The 20,544-nt window shown below is 40.6% G+C and overlaps 1 protein-coding gene across 1 annotated transcript in view; it reads left to right on the forward strand.

Annotated features, from left to right (window-relative positions):
- adamts3 (ADAM metallopeptidase with thrombospondin type 1 motif, 3) overlaps positions 1 to 20,544 on the forward strand; it is a 219,384-nt gene that overhangs the window by 192,421 nt on the left and 6,419 nt on the right. Inside the window, exons 19-21 of the mRNA XM_050050278.1 lie at positions 682 to 814; positions 13,157 to 13,364; positions 17,127 to 17,244. Of these exons, the coding sequence (XP_049906235.1) occupies positions 682 to 814; positions 13,157 to 13,364; positions 17,127 to 17,244 (459 nt within the window). The remainder of the gene's footprint in view (positions 1 to 681; positions 815 to 13,156; positions 13,365 to 17,126; positions 17,245 to 20,544) is intronic.

Raw genomic sequence — 20,544 nt, forward strand, 5'->3', positions numbered from 1 at the left:
TCATTAATACACGACGTGCCCCAGGCACAACATTTAGCTCCAAATCCACAAAACCAGCCTGAAAATGAAGGAAATCTGAAACGACTGCATTAGAGTCAATGGAGCACAGCTGTGTTGTTGTCGGACCCTGGTCTGAGCCGGCCTGATGCTATGTTATGATTGGTCAGTCTGCATCCGAGGGCGGGACTTAGCAAAGGGTCAATTGCCAAAGGCTGCATTCCTGTTCTTCTTCTGGCTGTTGCCGGGAACCTCCACTAAACCAGCAGCAGATGATCGCAGTGTTCTTAGAGGCAAATAGTTGACAAGGGAGTTAGCGATTCAGCTTGGTCCCAGCCCGTTTTGGGCTGTGTATACAAGGAGGAGGAGCTTAAAATCAATTCTAAATATAACAGGAAGCCAGTGCAGAGCAGCTCAGACTGATCTGATATAAGACAGAAATGATACCTTAGCTTCTACTGAAAAATATTTCACTTGTTTCACTACTTTTTAATGAAGAAGACAGATTGTTAAATGTTAATTCCTAAAGTCAAGTTAGTCTAAAATTGACAAAATTGTCATTCAAATTTAGAAATGGTCAGAATAAATAATTCTGATAGATTTTTTTTTTTTTTAAATGTTCACTGTCTCTTTTTACGAATTACACAAAGATTTCATAACAGAAAGTCTTCATCCGTTTCACAGGGTTTCAGTACACCAAGTATGGATGTCGAAAGAAAGGAGACACAAAGATGATCCATCGAGGCTACTGCGACGCCAGCAAGAAGCCAAAGCCCATTCGCAGGATGTGTAACCTTCAGGACTGCACTCAGCCTCAGTGAGTACAGACTCCACTGTCCCCTCGCAGGGAAAGATACTGGGCAGTTCTTGAAAGAGCCAATAAGATTCAAACTGGGACTTAGCTGCACTCTATTAAGATACAAAATGTTAAAGTGGCTTTTCTCAGCATGAGTTGAATTTGAATTAGCTTCTCTTTAGCTACAGTGTGTGTGTGGTACACTGGGACTGGACTGAAAATAAGTGCTTGAAACCTTAAAAATCTGTTCTTCATCAAGATGTGAACTATGGCTCACTGTGTGATTTCACTTCAATCTTTTTTTTAATCAGTCTTTCCAAGCACTTAACAAGTTGGCTCATAACTCTTATTTCTTATCCGTGGTTTCTTTGCTCTTTACAGATCTGTCAGTGTAGCTGACACCTAAAAAGAGTGGATGAAATCCTCTGTCACTGCATATCTCATTATATTGCAGTATTGATGTGCATCGTGTTACAGTGCATTTTCTGGGAAATCAGTTAAGAAACTGGGAATGGATATAGCAACCAGATGAGGTTGCTGTTGTTTTGGCTCATTCAGCAAATTGAAAACAAAGACAAAACAAAGAACGGCATCAGATTGATGCAGAATCAAAACCATGAAGGAGTCCTGCTCAGTGATTTTCTACATCACCCACAGTGGTGTTGAAAACCCAGAGATATAAACGGAAAGGTACCACAGTATAAACAGTAATTGATGTCATATTCATATTGTCTCAAGGTAAACAGCACATTATCATATTTCCCATCCTGACACCTGAATAAGTTTGTCTCTTGTTTTAACTTTTCCTACCACAGTGGAAACTTCCTATAGTGAGCACTTCTGTCCAGGTCAAATTGATCACTGCAAGCAGATGATTATCCCAACGAGGCCTGCCCCCGACTAAGATTCACCCGAGTCGACCAGTAGTCATCATTTAGGGCCATTAGTCAACTAGTCTCCCGCATGTTCATTATATTAATGTAATTATTTAATTATATATTTTGGTGGTTTGAGTTGAAGGTGTGAGAAAGAATAGTATCAGTAACATTGTTAACACTGTGCTACATTACAGAGAAATACAAAACCGTACTAATGAACCTTCATTAATATAGGCCTATATTTTATCTACAAGTGCACGTCACACACTGAGCGAGCCGCCTGTTAATGACGCTGTGGGCTAATGGGCATGTAGCTACTTCCATGTTTCAGATGATACGTCATGTTTGTAGTCGACCAATGAAGATGAGTTTACATATCACCTTGGGTTCGTCCTTCACCTTCTCAAAATGATCCCACACTTTGGATTTCCTGCCCGACATGTTATTAACTAGCCTGTGGAATAACCGCAGGTACCAGCCCTGGAAGTTAGGGGCCGTATACATGCTGTGTCTTTACCTGCTTTGAAAATGCGAGGTCTGGAGCAGGTTGCGTCTGAGGTTGCTATGCAACCTTAACAAGCATCGTATAGCCTAGTTAGATGAAATCCTGAGTGCAGAGCTGATCTTCTTCCAGGAGCTGTTTATAAGTTGAAATCCTGAGTGCAGAGCTGATCTTCTTCCAGGAGCTGTTTATAAGTGCGTAGGCCTATCGTCTGTGGGACAGATGTAAAGCTCTGGGTAGCCCTGCACTAACATGATCAACTTTTCCGTGTTTATCAGACTGAATATTTACAGAAGAAGGGAAATATATCTGTGGGCTGTGATTGGTTTGTAACATGACTCCTGCCTGACTGCTGAGTGTGGCCTCTTCCTGTGTCTGTCCTTTCAAATGAAGGTTTTGATTTATTTTGACAAGGTGCAGCTCCTCATAGAGTTTCGCGTTGCTGTTTTTTCCTGTGACTAAGCGACCAATGAAATCTTGCCGACTAAGACCTTTCTGGTCGACTGATGTTTGGTCGACTATTAGAGGGCAGCCCTTATTCTAACTGATTTTTAATTCTTTTTTTTCTGTATATCTCATACAGATAACCAACCAATTTACACTTATTACATGAATATAAATTAATGCTACTTACCGAATTTTACTGACTGTTTCAAAATACAGTAGAGCTGTTTCAAGTGCTTCTTCTTCCTTTTCCTTCACCAAGGGCCCACTCACACATTACATGACTGGGCATTATCACTCCACTTCACAAGGGCGCTTCAACCACAGGTGCTTTCTCAGTACGCATTCGTTATCCGTCTCCATCACCAGCAGCCACGACTCTTTCCCGTTGTTGCAGCCTGAGAAACACCAAGTTTCACTGCTGCCTCTCGTTGGCCTATTTTTTGGCTGTTCGTCATAAACTTTTAGGAGACTATGTTGTTCATTGAGAGAAAATTATTTTCTTTTTCCCGGCATCACCTTGTGAGCAGCATCAGCATCAGATAGCCAGCTGGAAGCAGACAGCAGACAGGAAGCAGACAGGTTACCACGAGGTAAAGTATCATGGGAGTGACCTTTAAAAAATTTAATTAGCATAGGTTTGAAATTGTTTTTCAGTATGTTGTCCTGTATGAAAAGAATTAAAATGACCACTGTAAGCAGACCACTTGATAGATTGTATTTGACGGCTTACTGAACATTACTTAGAAACACATTGATGGGTTGTGCTGAAAGGCTTGAAAAAAGAACAGTGTGCCCACATCTTTTGTTGTTGCACTGCTTCCCAGCTTGTATCCAGAAATAAGTTAATCAAATGCATTAAGAATACACTGATCGTACAATCGTTTTCATTTTCCTTCAAACTTGAAAACCAGTGCCGGACTGATAGAAGTGCTTGTTAATCTATTTTCTCTTTTATAAAGAACAATGTACTGACTATGCCCGTAGTTTGCAGTAGTGAATGAACCAAACCAATGAGATTAGAAAAGGTTGCTTTTAATTTTCCTGCACAGCCTATTACTTAGTTCGTGTTATACATTGTGAGTGGTCATTGAAATTTTATTATGGGTCCTTGAAAAGTCATGGAAATGTTTGGAAATTCTGGCCGTGAAAATGTATGGAAACCCGCAAAAATGTGGGGTTTAGGATGATTGGAATTAAAGCCGCAGCATTTACTGTTAAAACAGGAAACGAATACTGTGTATTATCTCCCTGACACTTAGTATGAATTTTAATATTGTTGCCTAGACTGTTAGGAGCCCCGGGCAAAGAAGGCCTGACTCCAAACGCCCTGGTCAAAATATGCATTTTGTCAATTGTGTTTGATCAAATAATAATATATGTAATAATACATTTCATTTATAAGCACCGATCAAGACACTCTAGGTCACCCTACAGGCAAAGATGGAGAAAATAACGGCAGATTAAAAATGGCAAAGGGAGAAGGAGTAAAGTAACATTCAAAAAAATTAAATAATAATAAAATAACAACAAATAAATATTAAGCAAAACAAGTTTACAATGAATAAAAGTCTGTGTAAATAGTGGATATGTGGCTCGACAGACAGGAGTCAGACTGAATAAGCAATTTAAAGGAGATGAGTTTTGAGGCGGGATTTGGCAGTGGAGAGAGAGAGTTGAGTTTCAGAGGCGGGGGCAGAGTGGTTAAAGGCTCTAAACGTCATAGTGGTCAGGCGGGCTGGTGGGACAGTGAGGTGGAAGGAAGAGGAAAACCTGACAGTGCAGGTGGGGTGTGGATGTGCAAGAGTTCAGAGAGGTACAGAGGAGCTTGGTTGTGGATGGCCTTAAAGGTGAGGAGTAAGATCTAAAAGTCAATGTTATATTTAACTGGGAGCCAGTGAAGCTGCTGAAGGACAGGAGTGATGTGACTGAGGGAGGAGGTTCTGGGGATGATTGAGTTCTGGACCAGCTGAAGTTTGTGGGTGGACTTGAGAGAGAAACCAAAAAGGAGAGAGTTACAGTAATCTATGCGGGATGCAACCAGGGTGTGAACAAGAATGGCAGTACTGTGCCGTGTGAGGGACGAGTGAAGGCGGTTAATGTTGCGTCATAACCATTTGTTAAAAAAACAAACACACACACACATCTGAGTATGTGAACAACCAGTTTTTTTGGTAGCAAGAAGGGGCTCCACTCATGGGGTTAGGGGGCAGCAGTGTTGCATGGTGCTGTGCCTAATGGAGGGTGTAGAAGGGTTTATAGTTGTCACTGCAACATGTGCCAGTATCAGTAGCCATCAGGGGCCCCTTTTCCCTAATTTTTTGGAAGAGCTCCAAACATTTGCCTGGTTTGCCTATCCTGACAGTGCACCCCTGATTGTTGCCTTGAAGAACTGCTAACCCTGAAAGTGTTTAATTAGTTGGTATTTTAATGAGGGCTCCTGATGTCCCATGATAAATTAAATGCTGCATTAGAGGTTTTTGCGCCCTGATGAGAGTTGATTAAACGGAGGCTCTGATAACATGTTGTTTTTCAGCTTTAATTCAGGGGAAAAATGAAATAATATATCAACAAAAAGGTTTTGGTGGTATTGTACAGACTTGAGAGAAACAGTCATTTCAAGCCCAAAATTTATGACTGAGGGCAGAGTGATCACATTTTGACTCATCTGAGATACTCTGTGTGTTAACATTATGTTTCATTGTCAGTTGTGTAAAACTTCAACAAAATGATCATTTCCCCGCGGGACTTCCTCAGATTTACATTTTTTGATGAGATAATAAAGGTTTAATCAAACTAATCAGAACAATCAAGTTCTAATCAGGAACAAGAAATGAACAAGTCATTAAATCTTTAAATTAATTTGGCACGAGGACCTGTAATGGAAATTAAAAACCAATGAGTGCTCAAATAGGCTGACTATTGTATAATGGTATAATAATATGAGGAAGAATCAAGTCAGTGTTCAGTAGTTCAGGTGTATATTCAGCAGCTATTTACTTCTGCCGTGCTGCATTTGAGCAGCAGCATAAATCTTAAGTTAACTTGTCTCTCAGTGTTTGTTTTAGCCCTTCTTTTAGTTCCAGAAGCCTCAGAGACTGAGCCAAAACCAATGAATCTGTAAATGATTTTACACTGTGCAGCCCTAAATCTGCTGCCCCACGAGCCAGGACAAGTCTACTTTTTATCAATACGTCCCTTCAGTGTGACTTGTTAGGAGAGCAATAAATTGTGTTGCAAGAGATCCATCATAGCAGCGTTTCCTCCAGAATCATTTAAAAAGCGAAGACGAGATAACGGGGTGAAAAACGGCCTCGCTGGGTGAAAACGCACTCAAGCTGTTAGCAGCAGCAGCCTCTCTCAAAACAGCAGTGGGGGTGTGAAAGTAAAGAGAAATCTGAGGAAATTAATGTGTTGGCTGAGGTGAAGGGGTCTAAATGCAGAGCCATGACACAAAAGGCCTGCAGGTGACAGACATGGTGTGAAAGAAATGGATGCATAAGCTGATTTGGGGTGGAAAAGCTCAAAAACTGCAGAAATCATCCGTCCAAACCTCAAAGCTGCAGCATGAGACAGCTTCTTCAGGTTATCAGCCAACTTCAAAACTCAGGCATGATGCAACGCCAAAGACCTAACATACTGAGTTAATGTTTATCCACCAGTTGTTCTGTTGAGCTTCAAACCAAAGGAACGAGAGAAACGAGAGATCTAAAGCTGCTGTGATCTGACGCTGGATGAAATATCTACTCTGCTGTTTAGGAAACTGTATTTTTCTCTCTCAAGGCCAGACTTACTTATCTTTGGGATGACTCCATTTGAACTAAAGAAGTAACTATCTTGGGGTCAGACTCTTCCTGTGTCTAACCTTTGTTTGTGGTTTTAGGCTGTAGCAAAGTTTTATATAAAAACAACGCCTCCTGCATCCTAATGGACTTTACTTCATTTACTTACTTTTGCCTTCTACCAAGGCCGGCAGCACGGCTCCAGGGATGGCAGCACTGATCAGTCAGGCCTCCACTTTAAACAGAAATATCCCAGAAACAATTAAGTTGGATTGCTATGAAATTGTTCTACCCATCATGGTTTGCATGTAGTTTCAAGTAAAATGTTTGGGGTGTATATCCCATAACTGTCAATTACTACATGCATTGTCATGGAAATCTGATTGAGATGCACATGAAACATTTGCAACACTCCTACATTTGAAATAGAAAAGAAGATATTGAGGATTGGAGGCACAAGCTCTCTGACAGCTTTCTTTTTCCTCTCTCAGTTTTTCCTTTGACTCTTTGCAATTTCTTGACTGAGTTGGTCATTATGAGGAAACAGAAAGGAAAGAAAGGCAAATTCCCTCTATACCTGGCCTGATTTTTTATTTTCAATTGTTGCTACACTCTCTATCTTTGCTCTCATGACTGGACTTGACTCTGCTTCCTTTAGTTCAGGAAATAAACTTAGATTTTTAAGGTTAAAGTGACACAAAATCCTCTTACCTGTCGTGCTCTTCATAATTCTACATTATTTTGTTGTGAGTTGCCAAGTGTTGGCGATACTGACTTCTCTCCCATAAAATGGAACTGGATGTATTCAGCTTGTGGTGCTCAAAGCGCCACAAGATGTTACCGTGTCGTTTTAGTGTGTTGTCAGGTTGAAGTTTTAGTACCTCGACAAGTTGAAGTTTGAGCCATGTTCAGTCCAATGATTCGCAAAGGGACAAAACCGTTTTAGAACGTTGCAGAAAAAAGTTGCGGCAGTGTGAACTAACTGCTGGTCATGTAAAAAAATGACCACAGATGGCATGGTGTTCCGTCCGCACCAAGCCCTCTGTTTCTGTCCTCATGGTGTTGGATGGTGGGTTGCTGCTGCTGCTCACTGTATGTGCTAATGCCCCCTCACACACACACACACACACACACACACACACACACACACACTCTCTCTCTCTCTCTCTCTCTTACTGACTGATTGATCGGTGGTATTTTATGTCATTGTGGTGTATTTATTATGAATACAGTCCATCTGATGCTCCTTTTGTTTCTGTTTCACTACTACAAATGCAGCTGTAGCCAGTATCTCACTATCACTATCCTCATTCATATTTTAAGAAGCTACAAATTATATTCAGCCACAAAATAAGCCTGAAAAGCTGCAATCAGAACGGAGGCACAGAGAGTTGTTGCATAGAGATGATACACCGTCTCGTCTAGTTGCATTGGTGTAAACCGGCAGGTTTTTAGAAAGTTGCAGAAAGTTTCAACTCGTCTCGTTGCAGGTCTTTGGTCTGAACTGCGCTGCAGTGTGTCATCAAGTTGATTAATTTGAATTTGATTTTAATTTAGAAGAGATACGAAAATTAAAACTGGAATACAAACATGCATAGTCCTGTGGATACTTTCCTTACAGCACACTTGTGGCTCAGAAAATCTGTTTGTGAGTTTATTTAATGTGCTGATCCACTAAGATAACTGGTACAATACATCATTTGTAGTGTTTAGAATAACCAAGAAACTAAATTTAAAAAAAAACCGAAACTAAATGTAATTTGTAATTTGTCTCTCTAGAAAAAAAAATATCTCAACTTTCTTTCAAAGGTGGAAGATGTGGAATACTGTCCACACATTTCAGTAATTTATATCACAGCACCTCTTTAAATAACTCAATAAAATATGCATGACTATATGTAACGCCCGCAGTGAGTTGTAATATGTATGTATCTGTAATTTAGAAAATCTATCTTGTGGCTGATTGAACTGCATGTTGAAATCATCATATGGGTCATTTTGAGTGCTTCCAATTTTATATTCAAAGCATGCTCCATTATCAACACATCTTGTGTTGAATATTAATGCTCTCTCTCACTCTCTCTCTCACACACACACACACACACACACACACACACACACACACACTGTCCTTCAAACAGAAGACATACAGAAGATCTGTGATGACATGTTAATACAAGTGAAAATTAATGTAAATTTCTTGACTGGCTGTATGAGATTTTATCAGTTTAATCATGGTTGAAATTAATTTAAAGAAACTGCCTGGACTCTTTTACTTTACATGTTAGATAAAGCTTTTTTACACTGAGCTGTTTCTTTATGTGGAGGAAGTGTAAGTAGAATTGTGGCTTTGCTAAAGGATGAGTCTTAGTGTCTCTGAAAAGTTTGAGAAGAGTCTGTCTGCTTTCAGAGCGCTCATCCTTTGTGTTTAGCAAACATGTCACTGCAGCATGCCAGCTGTTTGAAGGTAACTTCTAAACCAAAACAATGAATGGTGTTTTCAAAGCCATTCACACCGTCTCTTGAATCCCATACTCAGTTCTTTACTGGCCTTCAAAGGATCCTAAAAGACATCACTTTACATTGTGTTACATTTCTTTTTCCCTCCGTTCAGAAATCTCATGTTATTCACCAGCTCAGTGTGAGTTTTGTTTTTTTCTCACAAGGCTGTTGGAAAGGCTTTCAGGTGTAGATACAAAAAGGCAAAGCAAATGTATTGATATAGCACATTTCAAAACCAAAGGCAACCCAAAGTGCTGTGCAGATTACTCAAGTCAAATTTCATTCTAGCCCAATTACAAAGCATCATGTGCAGTGGCGGTTCTAGCCTACATGGCGCCCTGGGCTGCAGCCCCCTATGCTGAGCCTGTGTTGCGTTCAGGCGTTGTCACGTAAATAACAAATTCCAGCACTTGAATAGGCCATAGCACAACACTGCCGTCGTTCCTGTGGGCTACGGTAACACTAAACCCCTGAGCTTGCCTGAAAGGGACTAAATGCACAAACCAGCTATTTTCAAATATCCCATGGTGAGAGACTCTCACTTCAGCGGGGCTAAAGTTATAAGTGTAACCATGTCAACAGTTTATAGGGTTTATTCTGCTGTTTGCCAAAAAAAGGGGTCCACCAAATCTGAAAAAAGCAGCATGAGGACGACCCAAGTAGAAATGTGGATGGTGTGTGTCCCAGTCTGTCGGAGAACCAGCAAGGTGTTAGGCAGTTGAATTATAGGATGGCGGTCTGATTAGAGGTTTGGTGGAACAGGTTGTCTTGCAGTGTGATGGCTTTCCAGATTCAGACTGACCGGAGGCCTGTCATTACACAGCGAGATGACTGGGTTAGTGAGATAAGATTCAACTCCTAGGCTTCTGTTTCTCAAGGACTGCTCACTTAAGACTGGAGCATATTGTGTTCCCAGCTTTTACTGAAACTATAAAGGTATCAGAGGTGGATGAATGTAAATTGATTTTAAGGCAGGGTTTTGCTCCCACGCAGCAATTCTGCAAGCACTAATGCCAAACATTTGGTAGTTTCAGGTTTTCAAACATGGTAATAAGCTGCTCTTCTGGTTTTTATCAGCTACAGCTCCTCCTGAGAGGGACACGAATGTCTCTGCCAAATTCGATGGCAGTTCATCCAGTTGTTATTGAGACATTTCACTGAAACCCACCAAAGTCAGCGTCATGATGCTGGTAGAGGAAAGTCATGAGATCACTGAAGTCAGTAGGATGTGTCGACCAATTAACGTCTAGACTAAAGTTTGTTTATTCTGTGAGTTTTGCTCCAGTCGATGCTACAACGCGTCTATGTCTGTCCTTGAGGTTTTCTTTTATTGATATAATGTCACGGTCATTATTGACACAATGGTCTGTGGGTTCTCAGTCTGACGTCTATAAAAGACTCATTTTAATACAAATAGATATGATCTGCTGCTGCTGCTGAGACAGAAAGAGAAAAACAGTTAAATGTAATGTAGATCAATACGTCAGCATCACGCTGGTGTCTGTCCTTGCAGCCAGGTGTACCGGACAAAGGCTGAACAACAATTATGAAACTGTCACCAACAGTATCACAAGTAATTTGACATGAGATAAAGTGCTGCAGACTGCAGCCTGGTGGGTGATTTCAAGTGTGTTTATTGAAGACATTTAAATGCTGTCATGCAGCACTAAGTGGAAATATCTTCCCTGCTGCGGAGACTGTGGAAGGCACAGAAAGATCAGATGATGGGGCAATTAACAGAATGTTTTATGAAAGAGTTCTTGGCAGTGACACATTGATATTCTAATGTCAGTTCTGCATTTGTTTGTTTATTGAAAATGAAACTGAAGGCTCGAGAGACAAAGAGAGGCTGTATTTATTATTTTGTAATGAAGATGTTTTTCACTCAAATTGATTGAAGTGAACTCTTAACACAGCTGATTGTAAACTGTGTTCAGGGCTCATTCACTCTAAATTAATTGATTTGTGGAGTGTTTGTTCTGTTAGTTTGCAGCAAGTGCATTCAACAAATGAACACAAAGAGGCTTGTAAATGTATCTTTAAATTGTTTATTAATGATTTATTCATTCATTCATTTATTTGGATGTGTAGTAAAAGTTAGAGGCCCCAAAGTCCCCAAACCTGACATACTCAGTTAAAACCTATAATTCCTTGTTCCTTGTCTTTCCCATAGAAACACCACAGTCAGAAACCATTTTCTACACAATATGAAAGTCTTCCTCTTCAACAAATTTCATTTAAAGATTGGATTTTCAATTTCCTCTCTTGGAAAAAAACAAACAAAAAAAAACATTTGAAAAGCATTCTTCAAAAATGGTCTTTTTGTTGTCATCAGCTTGTTTAAAGTGCTCAGAGTTAGCCTGGAAATCCAGATTCAGTCTTCTGTTCCTCTCTCAAGGAAAAAGATAAGTGTAGTTGGCTTAAAGTTTCTTCCAAAGCTAAACTGAATGGACGCGATCCTTCGGCAGCTGCCATCTTGGCTGTTTACTTTTCGACTCCTACGGCGAAGCGCTGTCCTCATCATGTTACACCCGCCCAGATAGACTGATCTGATTGGTCCGATGGCGGTTCACCAGGCTCTGCTCGTCGGGGCCAGGTCCCCGTGCAGAGCAAATTTGCTAGGGGCGGGGCATCTGGATTTCCAGGTTAGCTCAGAGTACTTTTTACACTACAAATCACATTCACCCATTCACACACACATTCACATGCTGGTGGCTGAAGCTACAAGCTGCCACCTTTAACACACTCACACCAATGGGACAGCCAACAGGAGCAATTTGGGGTTCAGTATCTTGCTCAAAGGTTTTTCAACATGTGGATTGGAAGGGCCCAGGTCAAACCATTGATCTTCCGATTGGTGGACGACCTGAGGCCTGTATTACGAAGCCAATTCAACTTACCCAGGATATCTTCTCGATATCTGGTTTGACTAACCCATCACACTGGCTGAGACTACGAGACAGTAAAATGTTCGTTGGATGATCATGCAACTGCTCTGAATATGTCATATAAAACACTTTAAAGTGACACCAGACTGTTTCTGCTGAAGTAAAGAGTGGAAAAGTAGCCTCATTGATCACTGATGAGGTCTATCTGACCTGAGCTGATTAACAGTGTGTGGATTATTTTACTGATAAAATATTACCTGTTTTATTCTCAGCACACAGGCGTCTCACAGGTGTTATTCTGAGCTGCAGTGATGAATCAGAGTGTAAAAGTAGCAGCACTGTCGCTGCAGACTAAAGTAAACTTTGCACAAGTTCAAATCCTGCTAAAATCATGTGTTTAGAGTGTCAACGATCTCAATTTGTAAGAAGCTCTGTTTTAAACCAGTGGAAATAGAGCCTTGGAACAATGAAATTATTCTACTGACCTATAACAATTTAAAGGCTCCTCTTTCTTACCTGAGACTCCAGACTATCTTCAGTGATCTGTTTGGTCAGAGGTCGGGGTGTTGACAGGCTGTGATCCGATATTCTGAAGCTGTGGAGCAGGTTAGCTGTTGAGCATTAGTTGCCACGGTGATTTATCCCGATAAAAAGAGAACAAGCTTCGTAGAAAACCCAGAGGTAACCCTGAAGGTACCTTGCTAACTGCAAATCCTGCTCCATAGTACAGTCCTCTACTCTACCTCCTGAGCCACAGCCACACCTTTGCTCCCATCATAATTACTACACATACTAGAGATGTCTGCCTTAAATTAAATTTAGATTTGAGTTGTGTAAGCGGCTTGAACAAAGCATTTATATGGTTGTATTTCCAAGGAGGACAGTCTCTGTCAGATTTTTAGTGACCCTTTGGAGGGACCTAGTTGGGAACCTCCCGACTAACCTACCAAATTGTATAGAAATTTGTTAAAACTGCTCCAGCTTGAGAAACTACCCCAGTTAAATGCTGTTTACAACACACACAGATACATCTGTATTATCATGTAATAGCAGACGCTATATCAGGAGATATGATGAACTCACTGTTTTGGTTTAGTTGCGCTCACTGTGATCATCCAGGGCGCTTCGGTTGGTTTAAGAGGTGATTGATTTGCAGGAAGTGAGGAGAGTTGCAAGATAACACTATGAACTGATTGCCTTGACTGCTGTGTTAAAAAAAATTTGAGTATTTTTACATTTACTTACCCTTTTTCCCTTTTTTTTTTTTTTTTTTAAGATTAGCTGTTCTTCAACGTGTACCTTTTTACGTCACAATCAGCTGCACCTGCTGTGTATCCTCAGTAATCTCCTCACTGTGATTTATCCAGATGGATCTCAGATGAATGGGAGCATTGCACCAAAACCTGTGGCAGCCTGGGCTTCCAGATCCGGACGGTACGCTGCGTGCAGTTCCTCCACGAGGGCACCAACCGCTCTGTCCACAGCAAGTACTGCAGCGGGGAGAAGCCAGAGAGCCGCAGGCCGTGCAACAGAGTCTCATGTCCTGCTCAGTGGAGGACCGGAGCCTGGTCAGAGGTTCAGTATCCATGTAGTCTATTTGAAAGAGAGATTTTCCTGTGACGTTAACAAAGGGCTCCATTTTGTGCAGCTGATCACATTTCTATACTGTAGGTTCAAGTCTGTTCTTCTGTAGTCTGGGTGTGGATCATTTAGCGACAGATCCAGCTCATTGATTTCAATTTAATGCCATCTTGTGTCCAATTAACTGTCAGCTCACTCGCCACCAGCTCCATGTTTTTGTGTCAATGCAGCAGCAGCTTTCATGTGCATGATACATGACTGTGATTTTTCAGTTTGAAAAGATAGAAATTAAATATGAGACATCTGATGTTTAATTTTGAGCAGTGTCGCATCTGATCTGAAAACACGCCAGCTTTAGTTCTTGCATTTCACCAAATGAGACCTTTGAAACCGTCCAAAAATCCAATAAATCAGACGTCCTGCTGAGCTGTGGAGAGCAGAAAGAGCTAATAAGATGCACTTCTTCATGCTTATTTGTGTGAGCTGGGTTCAGTTGTGTTGATATCCATGGTTAAAGGCGTATTTGAGCACTCAGTAAGAGCAGTGGTGTAACAGTAGAATATTTATTTTTTTGATTTTGTTGAATTGTCTCATTATTTATTTGTGAGTTAATAGTGTAATAATAATAATACTAGTAATGTTAATAATAACTATTTTATCCAAGGTTACAAAGCGCTTCATAAAGTTACAAACCAAAAAGTACAAATCAGGTATTAAAAGGAAAAACTTTATATGTTTTAAGCAATGATTTGAAAACAGGTAACGTGCTAGCAAGCCTAATCTCCTCAGGCAGAGAATTCCCGAGCCTTGAGGCCTTGATTGCAAAAGCCTGGTCACCTTTAGTTACCAATCTCGATCTAGGGACGACTAGCAAGGGTAGGCTTAAGGATCTCAGATCACGACTTGGAGCATAGGTAGTCAGAGGCTCAGCTATATAACGGGGGGCTAAAACATGCAGAGCTTTAGAAGTTATTAAAAGAATCTTAAAATCAATTCTGAAGTTTAGTGGCAACTAGTGGAAGGAGGCGAGAAATGCAAGCTTCAGCATTCTGCAACAGTTTAAGTCGAGCTGCTGAAGATTTACTGAGGCATGTAAACAGTGTGTTATACAGCGTGAGTACAAAAGCATGAATAAGCTTATCCAGGTCAGGAAAAGACAGCTGATTTAATTTTGGTAATATTGTGTAGGTGGAAGTGGCAGGATTTAATGAGATTATCGACAGTAGATGCCTGTAACGTGGATTATTAATCATAAATGAATCATAAGAATGATCTTTTTTTTATTCATTAATCTTGAATCAGTCACAAAAACTGAGAGGTTATTCAATATTATGCCTTTTAAGATTTTGGCTGAAATGCTGTTTCACAATCAATTGGATTAGAGTTCTCATTGGGAACATTTGGGCTACAGCTGTTCTCAGTGTTGCTTCATTCTGGGGTAAACAGACTAATTGTCTCCCTGACATTTTGATTCAGTCACAGTTGTCGATGTCTGCAGGAGAACTAAATATAGCCGGCTAAGGTCACATTGAGACACAGATTCACCAAAGATTAATTGTTTGTTTGCTGCTTCGGCTTCATCCATCCTCTGATCGCCCCCAACACTGTTAGTGTTACATGGTTTGCACAGCACAAAATGCCATCTTTTTACCATCGTCTTCTATTTACATATCTAATCAAAGTCAGGATGTGCTCCTAACAAACTAGTTTACAACGTGGCGACCGATTATGTGCACATTTTATTCAGTCGTCAACATATTTGGTGCATAAAATATCTTGATGGAATTTACCCTAAAGTCATTGTTTTGATCAGCAATAGAGTGTTACTGCAGTTTAAAGACAGTGCTTGTAGGTGAAACCTCTTTGACATGATCAGAAGTGGCACCTAAGCAAAATGATGTCTAAGGCTCATGAGGCTGACTGACTTAAAGATCCCCTCATTAAAAAATGTTTTTCTTCTGTTTATGTCCTTTAAAATGTCTGAACTTGACTATACTGACTTGTGTCTGTGCAAAGTTTGTCACTAGAGACATGTTTTCACAGTCCTCTAATGAAGGAGGTGATGTCTGTGTTCTTCCCCAAAATATGAGATTTAAACGTACACCGAAAGAAATCAAAAGAAACCTGAAACCTCCAGCACAGAGCAGACTTGTCACTACAGAGAGCAGAGTCAGCATTAGCATAGTGAAAGTTTTGACAGCAGAGTAGAGTGCAGTTTTTGGATGTAAACTGAACCCTGGAGCTTCCATCCACTATCGACCAAAAACCCCATCATAGCAGATATTGTTGTATGTTTCACAACCATTAGAGCTGTGATAGTCACTGCCACTTAGTCTACAAGCTAACATAAATAAAAGATGCAGACTACATTTACTATTCTGATACGTCGGCTAGTCAGCAATTTTGGTGCACAATAGACTTCTCATCTGAGTCTGGGTCAGACTGAGGCTCAAACATGTACGGCCAAATCTCTCCAAAGTTTCCTCTAACGCTAGCTGTCTTGATGTGCCAGTCATAGCCAGTCCTATATCCACCTTACGTTTTACTGCTGTGCCTATGCTGGAGAAAGTGAAAGTAAAACTTATCACAAGCAGCGGTAGTGGGTGGTGCAGAACTGCAGAATTTCTCAGTGAGGGAGAAAGAGTGGAGGTGACTTCAGCCCCTTTTTAAAAGTTTTTACTTTTCATTTGGGAAAGCCATGTTAGATAAAATATTAATCATATCAGAGTATTTCACATACTTAATTAAACTGCCGTACATAAAACGTGTCTGGAGGGGATCTTTTTGAATTTGGTGCAAAGCTCTAATAAAATCCAGATTGAGATATAACATTAAAACATACTGCCAATATCAGCAAAGTTTCCCTTTATATTCATTGTCTTGTGTGGCGATCAGCAGTGATGTGGTGGTTCACTTTTACACTGTGATCTGTAGCCTATAGTTCGGCTTTAGCTTCTAACTATCTTTGTCTTTTTAACCTGTTGTTGCTGCTGAGTCAGTTTGACATCCTGGATATATCCTTCAAACACAGACTGTAGACCCCTCTGTCTGCTTCTCTCTGGAATCACTCTTTTATTTTTCCAAAAATATGATAATATTTCTTCAGAGAGTGCAGTTAGTCACAGTGTGGGCTCCATGCTTACTGTGAGAGCTTGTCGGATCATCACAAAGGGGCGAAGCTTGATGAAAGGTCAATTGCGCTGTGATTTTTACAGAAGTCCATTTGTGGACTTTATAGTCTCGCAGCTGTTTTGAATTTTACAGTAACTATACAAAAAATATTGCAATTAATACTTGATTTAACCCACTTTGTTATGGACCTGATTAACTGGTTGCAAAAAAAGTTACAAAACTAAAGTTGAGACTCCCCCACTTCAAAAAACTCCATCCAGTCATTTTAAACCTGCTGTGTAAAATAAATCTGGTGCAAAGTGAAAAAAACAACCAACAGCAAACTAAGCTTCCTGTTATCATGGACACAAAATGTTTTAGTGGTAAGAGGTAGACTTTATACACTTCAGATTCACCTGTGAGAAATCCACTCTAAAAGGGTATAAAGAAAAGTCTCCATGCTGATATTTCTGCTGGGTCAACTGTGGTCAACTGTGCAGTCAGACGTTTTGTTTTTAGGTGGAGATTGAACTTTAAGTCTGCTTGTTATCCCACCCAGTTATCCTGTCATTTACTGCTGCCTTCACTCCAAAAACTGTGTTCCTTTGCTGCATGTGAGTGAGTCTCTGTGTGCACTTTTCACAGTGCTCTGTGACCTGTGGAGAGGGAATGGAGAGGCGTCTGGTCACTTGCCGGATCGGAGATCAGTGTAATGGAGAAAAACCTGAAACTGTGAGGCCGTGCAGACCGGGACCCTGCCATGGTAAGCATGTCATTTAGTAAGAACTGATGGAAAACGAATACCTATTCAAACCAGACACTCACAACACAGATGCATTTCTTTATGTACATTTTGCATTCTTCAGAATAAAAACTGGTAATCATGAAGCAAGTTGTTTGTTTCAAATCCTCCAAAATAAACCAAAAAATACATTGCCATTTCCTTCTGAAGGCCATTGTTGTAGGTTTCACCTCCTTAGCTACAGATCATGTATTGTCCCGACCCTCCAGGCAGCCATAGGCCCCGATCACACAGAAAGCGTTTCAGTAGCTGGAGGCAGCTTTTTGTAATTGTTCTTAATGAGAATGAAGCTTTTTGCTCTGAACTCCTAGAGTTGAAAAAACTCCAACTCAAGGCTGAAAATCGCCCCATGTCACCTTTTTTCGTCATCTTTTTTTCCCATTGTCCAATCGTATAATTTGAGCCTTCTGTGGTGTTCACAAAACAAGTTCACAGTTGGTAAACAATGGAGGAGAAACTGGTGGTAGCAGTTGCTGGAAACACAGAGCTATACGGCCTCACAATAGACAGCAGGTTGTCAAACTGCCCTCGAGTCATCCTAAAACATGCCTGGAAACGTCCATCATGGAGGAGAAGCTCCTGGACCAACTGGTGGTACTCCCCATGATCCACCCTCTTTTTTAGGGTCTCATGTACCCACACAGATCTCTGTTTATCTGCTGACAGCCTCTCACCCTCAACCACAGCTACAGCAGATACCCTCTGCTTCAACATTTTAGGAACTAGATACTAGTTACTGTGAAAAAAAAAACAAAAAAACAGTAGATTGATTACATGGGAAGGTTAGTGTAAGGACGTGATGGGGTGGTTGCCAGGCAGCAAGCGTTATTTTTTACTTGTGGCATTCAGTTTCCGGTCTATCTTCTGTGTGATCAGCGCCATAGGCTTCCATTCATTCAAATCAATCGGCAGACCCTTGAAACTCACTCGACAATTGTAATTTATCTGCACATCAGGTCTGCATTAGCTGATTTTAAAGTTCTATTATTGTTCGGTGACAAATGCAGTTCATGCTCAGATTTACTGAAAAAAAAGTCTGACCTCCATCTCAAAACAATAATACAACTGTGACTGTGATGAATTACTGCGACTCGACTCAAGCAGGTTTCAAGAGTCTGCCAGTTCTTTTCATGAGTCACAGAAATGAATAGAAAACTGCTGCCTGATTGGAGGGAATATACATTACAAAACGTAAAACTCTCCAATACTGATCTTCATTAAATGTGGCCACTGTAGGATATTATTTCTCAAGAACTATAACATCAATATGGCTGCAGCAAGTATTGACTAAACCACATCACTACATAAAAAACATTAAAACATATTATTGATATTTACTCATTTCATGAAGCATACTGGTGAGATGAGTTTCCCTTACTGGAATACTGTTGTATATTTATGACATTAAGCTGAGATGAAGATTTAAATTAATAAAAGACTGAAAGTCTAGAGGATGTCACACTAATTTATACCTTGCATTTTTAAAGTCAGTATAGAACATGCACAATATATTAGTAGTCACAGTAAAGTGTTTTGTAAAGATACTTAAAAGTTTTGCACTAATAGGAAGCAATTCAAGATCCACTTATCAAACTGATAAGTATCAAAGAGAAAGCAAGATGTGTGTAAGTGAATGTGTCTGTGTTTTCTTTATGTTTGCAGATAAGTTTGCCTCAGACAGCCCCTTGAGGGACAAATGAAGTATTTTTGATTTTTCAAAGGAATTAAAACTTATTTTTCTTCTCTAGTCAGCCTCAGCTCTGTCTGTGGTTTCATTAAATATTTGGCGCTGTAAATAGCTCCTCTACTTCTGCCGTGTGTTTCATTAATACAGCACTGTCTATCAACAGCAAACAAAAGAAGAAAAGTAAGTATTCTTTAAGTGTGCACACTGACTGACCTTCAGTTCTCCTGTGTGATCAAACACACTCAAAATGAGACCCAGTTTGTCCCTCTGCTGTATTAGCCAGACATTCCTCCCCCCGAAAAACCATATAAGTTGGTCTCCTGTGCAAGCTGCTTATTAAAAGTCATATTTACGTATGTGGCTAGTGGCTGTATTGATTATGACGGGAATGAAGGAGGGAGTCAGGTGACATAATATAAAGAGCGACAAAGTTTGTATAGGAAGGAGGTTGGATGGATGGGTCAAACAAACACAGGACTTTGACCCAGGAGACAGTTGTTCATCCATCCATTTTCAATTGCTTATCCGAAGCCGGGTCACTGGGGCAGCAGGCCGAGCAAAGCGTAACAGACGTCCCTCTCCCTAGCGACGCTTTCCAGCTCCTCCTGGGAGGTCCAGGACCCAGACCCAGTGTTCCCAGGCCAGATGAGATATGTAATCCCTCCAGCGTGTTCTGGGTCTGCCCCGGGGCCTCCTACCAGTGGGATGTGCCTGTGCACTGCTGCTCCTTCACGTCAAAAGGGGTCAGTTGAGTTGGTACGGGCATCTGATCAGGATCCTCCTAGGCACCTCCTGTGATAGATGTTAATGTCCTGTGTAAAACCAGACGTTAACATTATCTTATTTTACAAAACATACTTATTTTACGTCACACAGCCGATGTAGCGTATTTATTTTAACCCAAACCATGATCCAACCTAACCAAGCAGTTTTGTTGCATAACAGCAACCATTCCTCAACGTAAACCATGTGTTTAAAACTGCGACTGTTAGCGTGAGCGCCTGCTAACAGTACTGTCCAATGGTCATGTATGTTGGAGTCTTTTGCAGATTACTTATTCTGTCATTTAGGTACAAGCACATGCTGGTATCAATGTTACTCTGATAGCCTCCTCTAACCAGTGGCGCCTCCAAGGCTGGGCCATGGCCACCCTGATAAAATTGCTGAGCCCCCCACTAGCGCCTCATGGCAAAAATAATTGGAGGCATTTTTGTCTTTAGGAAGCTGTGGCCCAGTCATTTTTTTGAGGTAGCGCAAAGATAATGGTCAAACTAGACAACCTAAGCAGTGGTGTAGTGGTAGATGATGAGGTAGGTTACTGATGAGGAAGTGGTTATCCTCTTCTATATATTCCAGTGTTTTTTTTGACTGATATTTGGGTATACTGTAAATGGCCAGAAAAAGAGAATTTGGGGCGGCGCAGAGTCCAGTCTGACAGAGACAGCGTAACAGAATGTTGAGCTCACATCATCAGGATGGATGAAAGAAATTTCTGTGTACTGCACATTAAAAAAGATTTTAACCATCGGCTACTGTCTTTGTGTGCACCTACATCTTACAGCTTAAAAATCTTT

Source organism: Epinephelus moara, chromosome 8, assembly GCF_006386435.1.
Source record: "Epinephelus moara isolate mb chromosome 8, YSFRI_EMoa_1.0, whole genome shotgun sequence".
Classification (NCBI taxonomy): Eukaryota; Metazoa; Chordata; class Actinopteri; order Perciformes; family Serranidae; genus Epinephelus; species Epinephelus moara.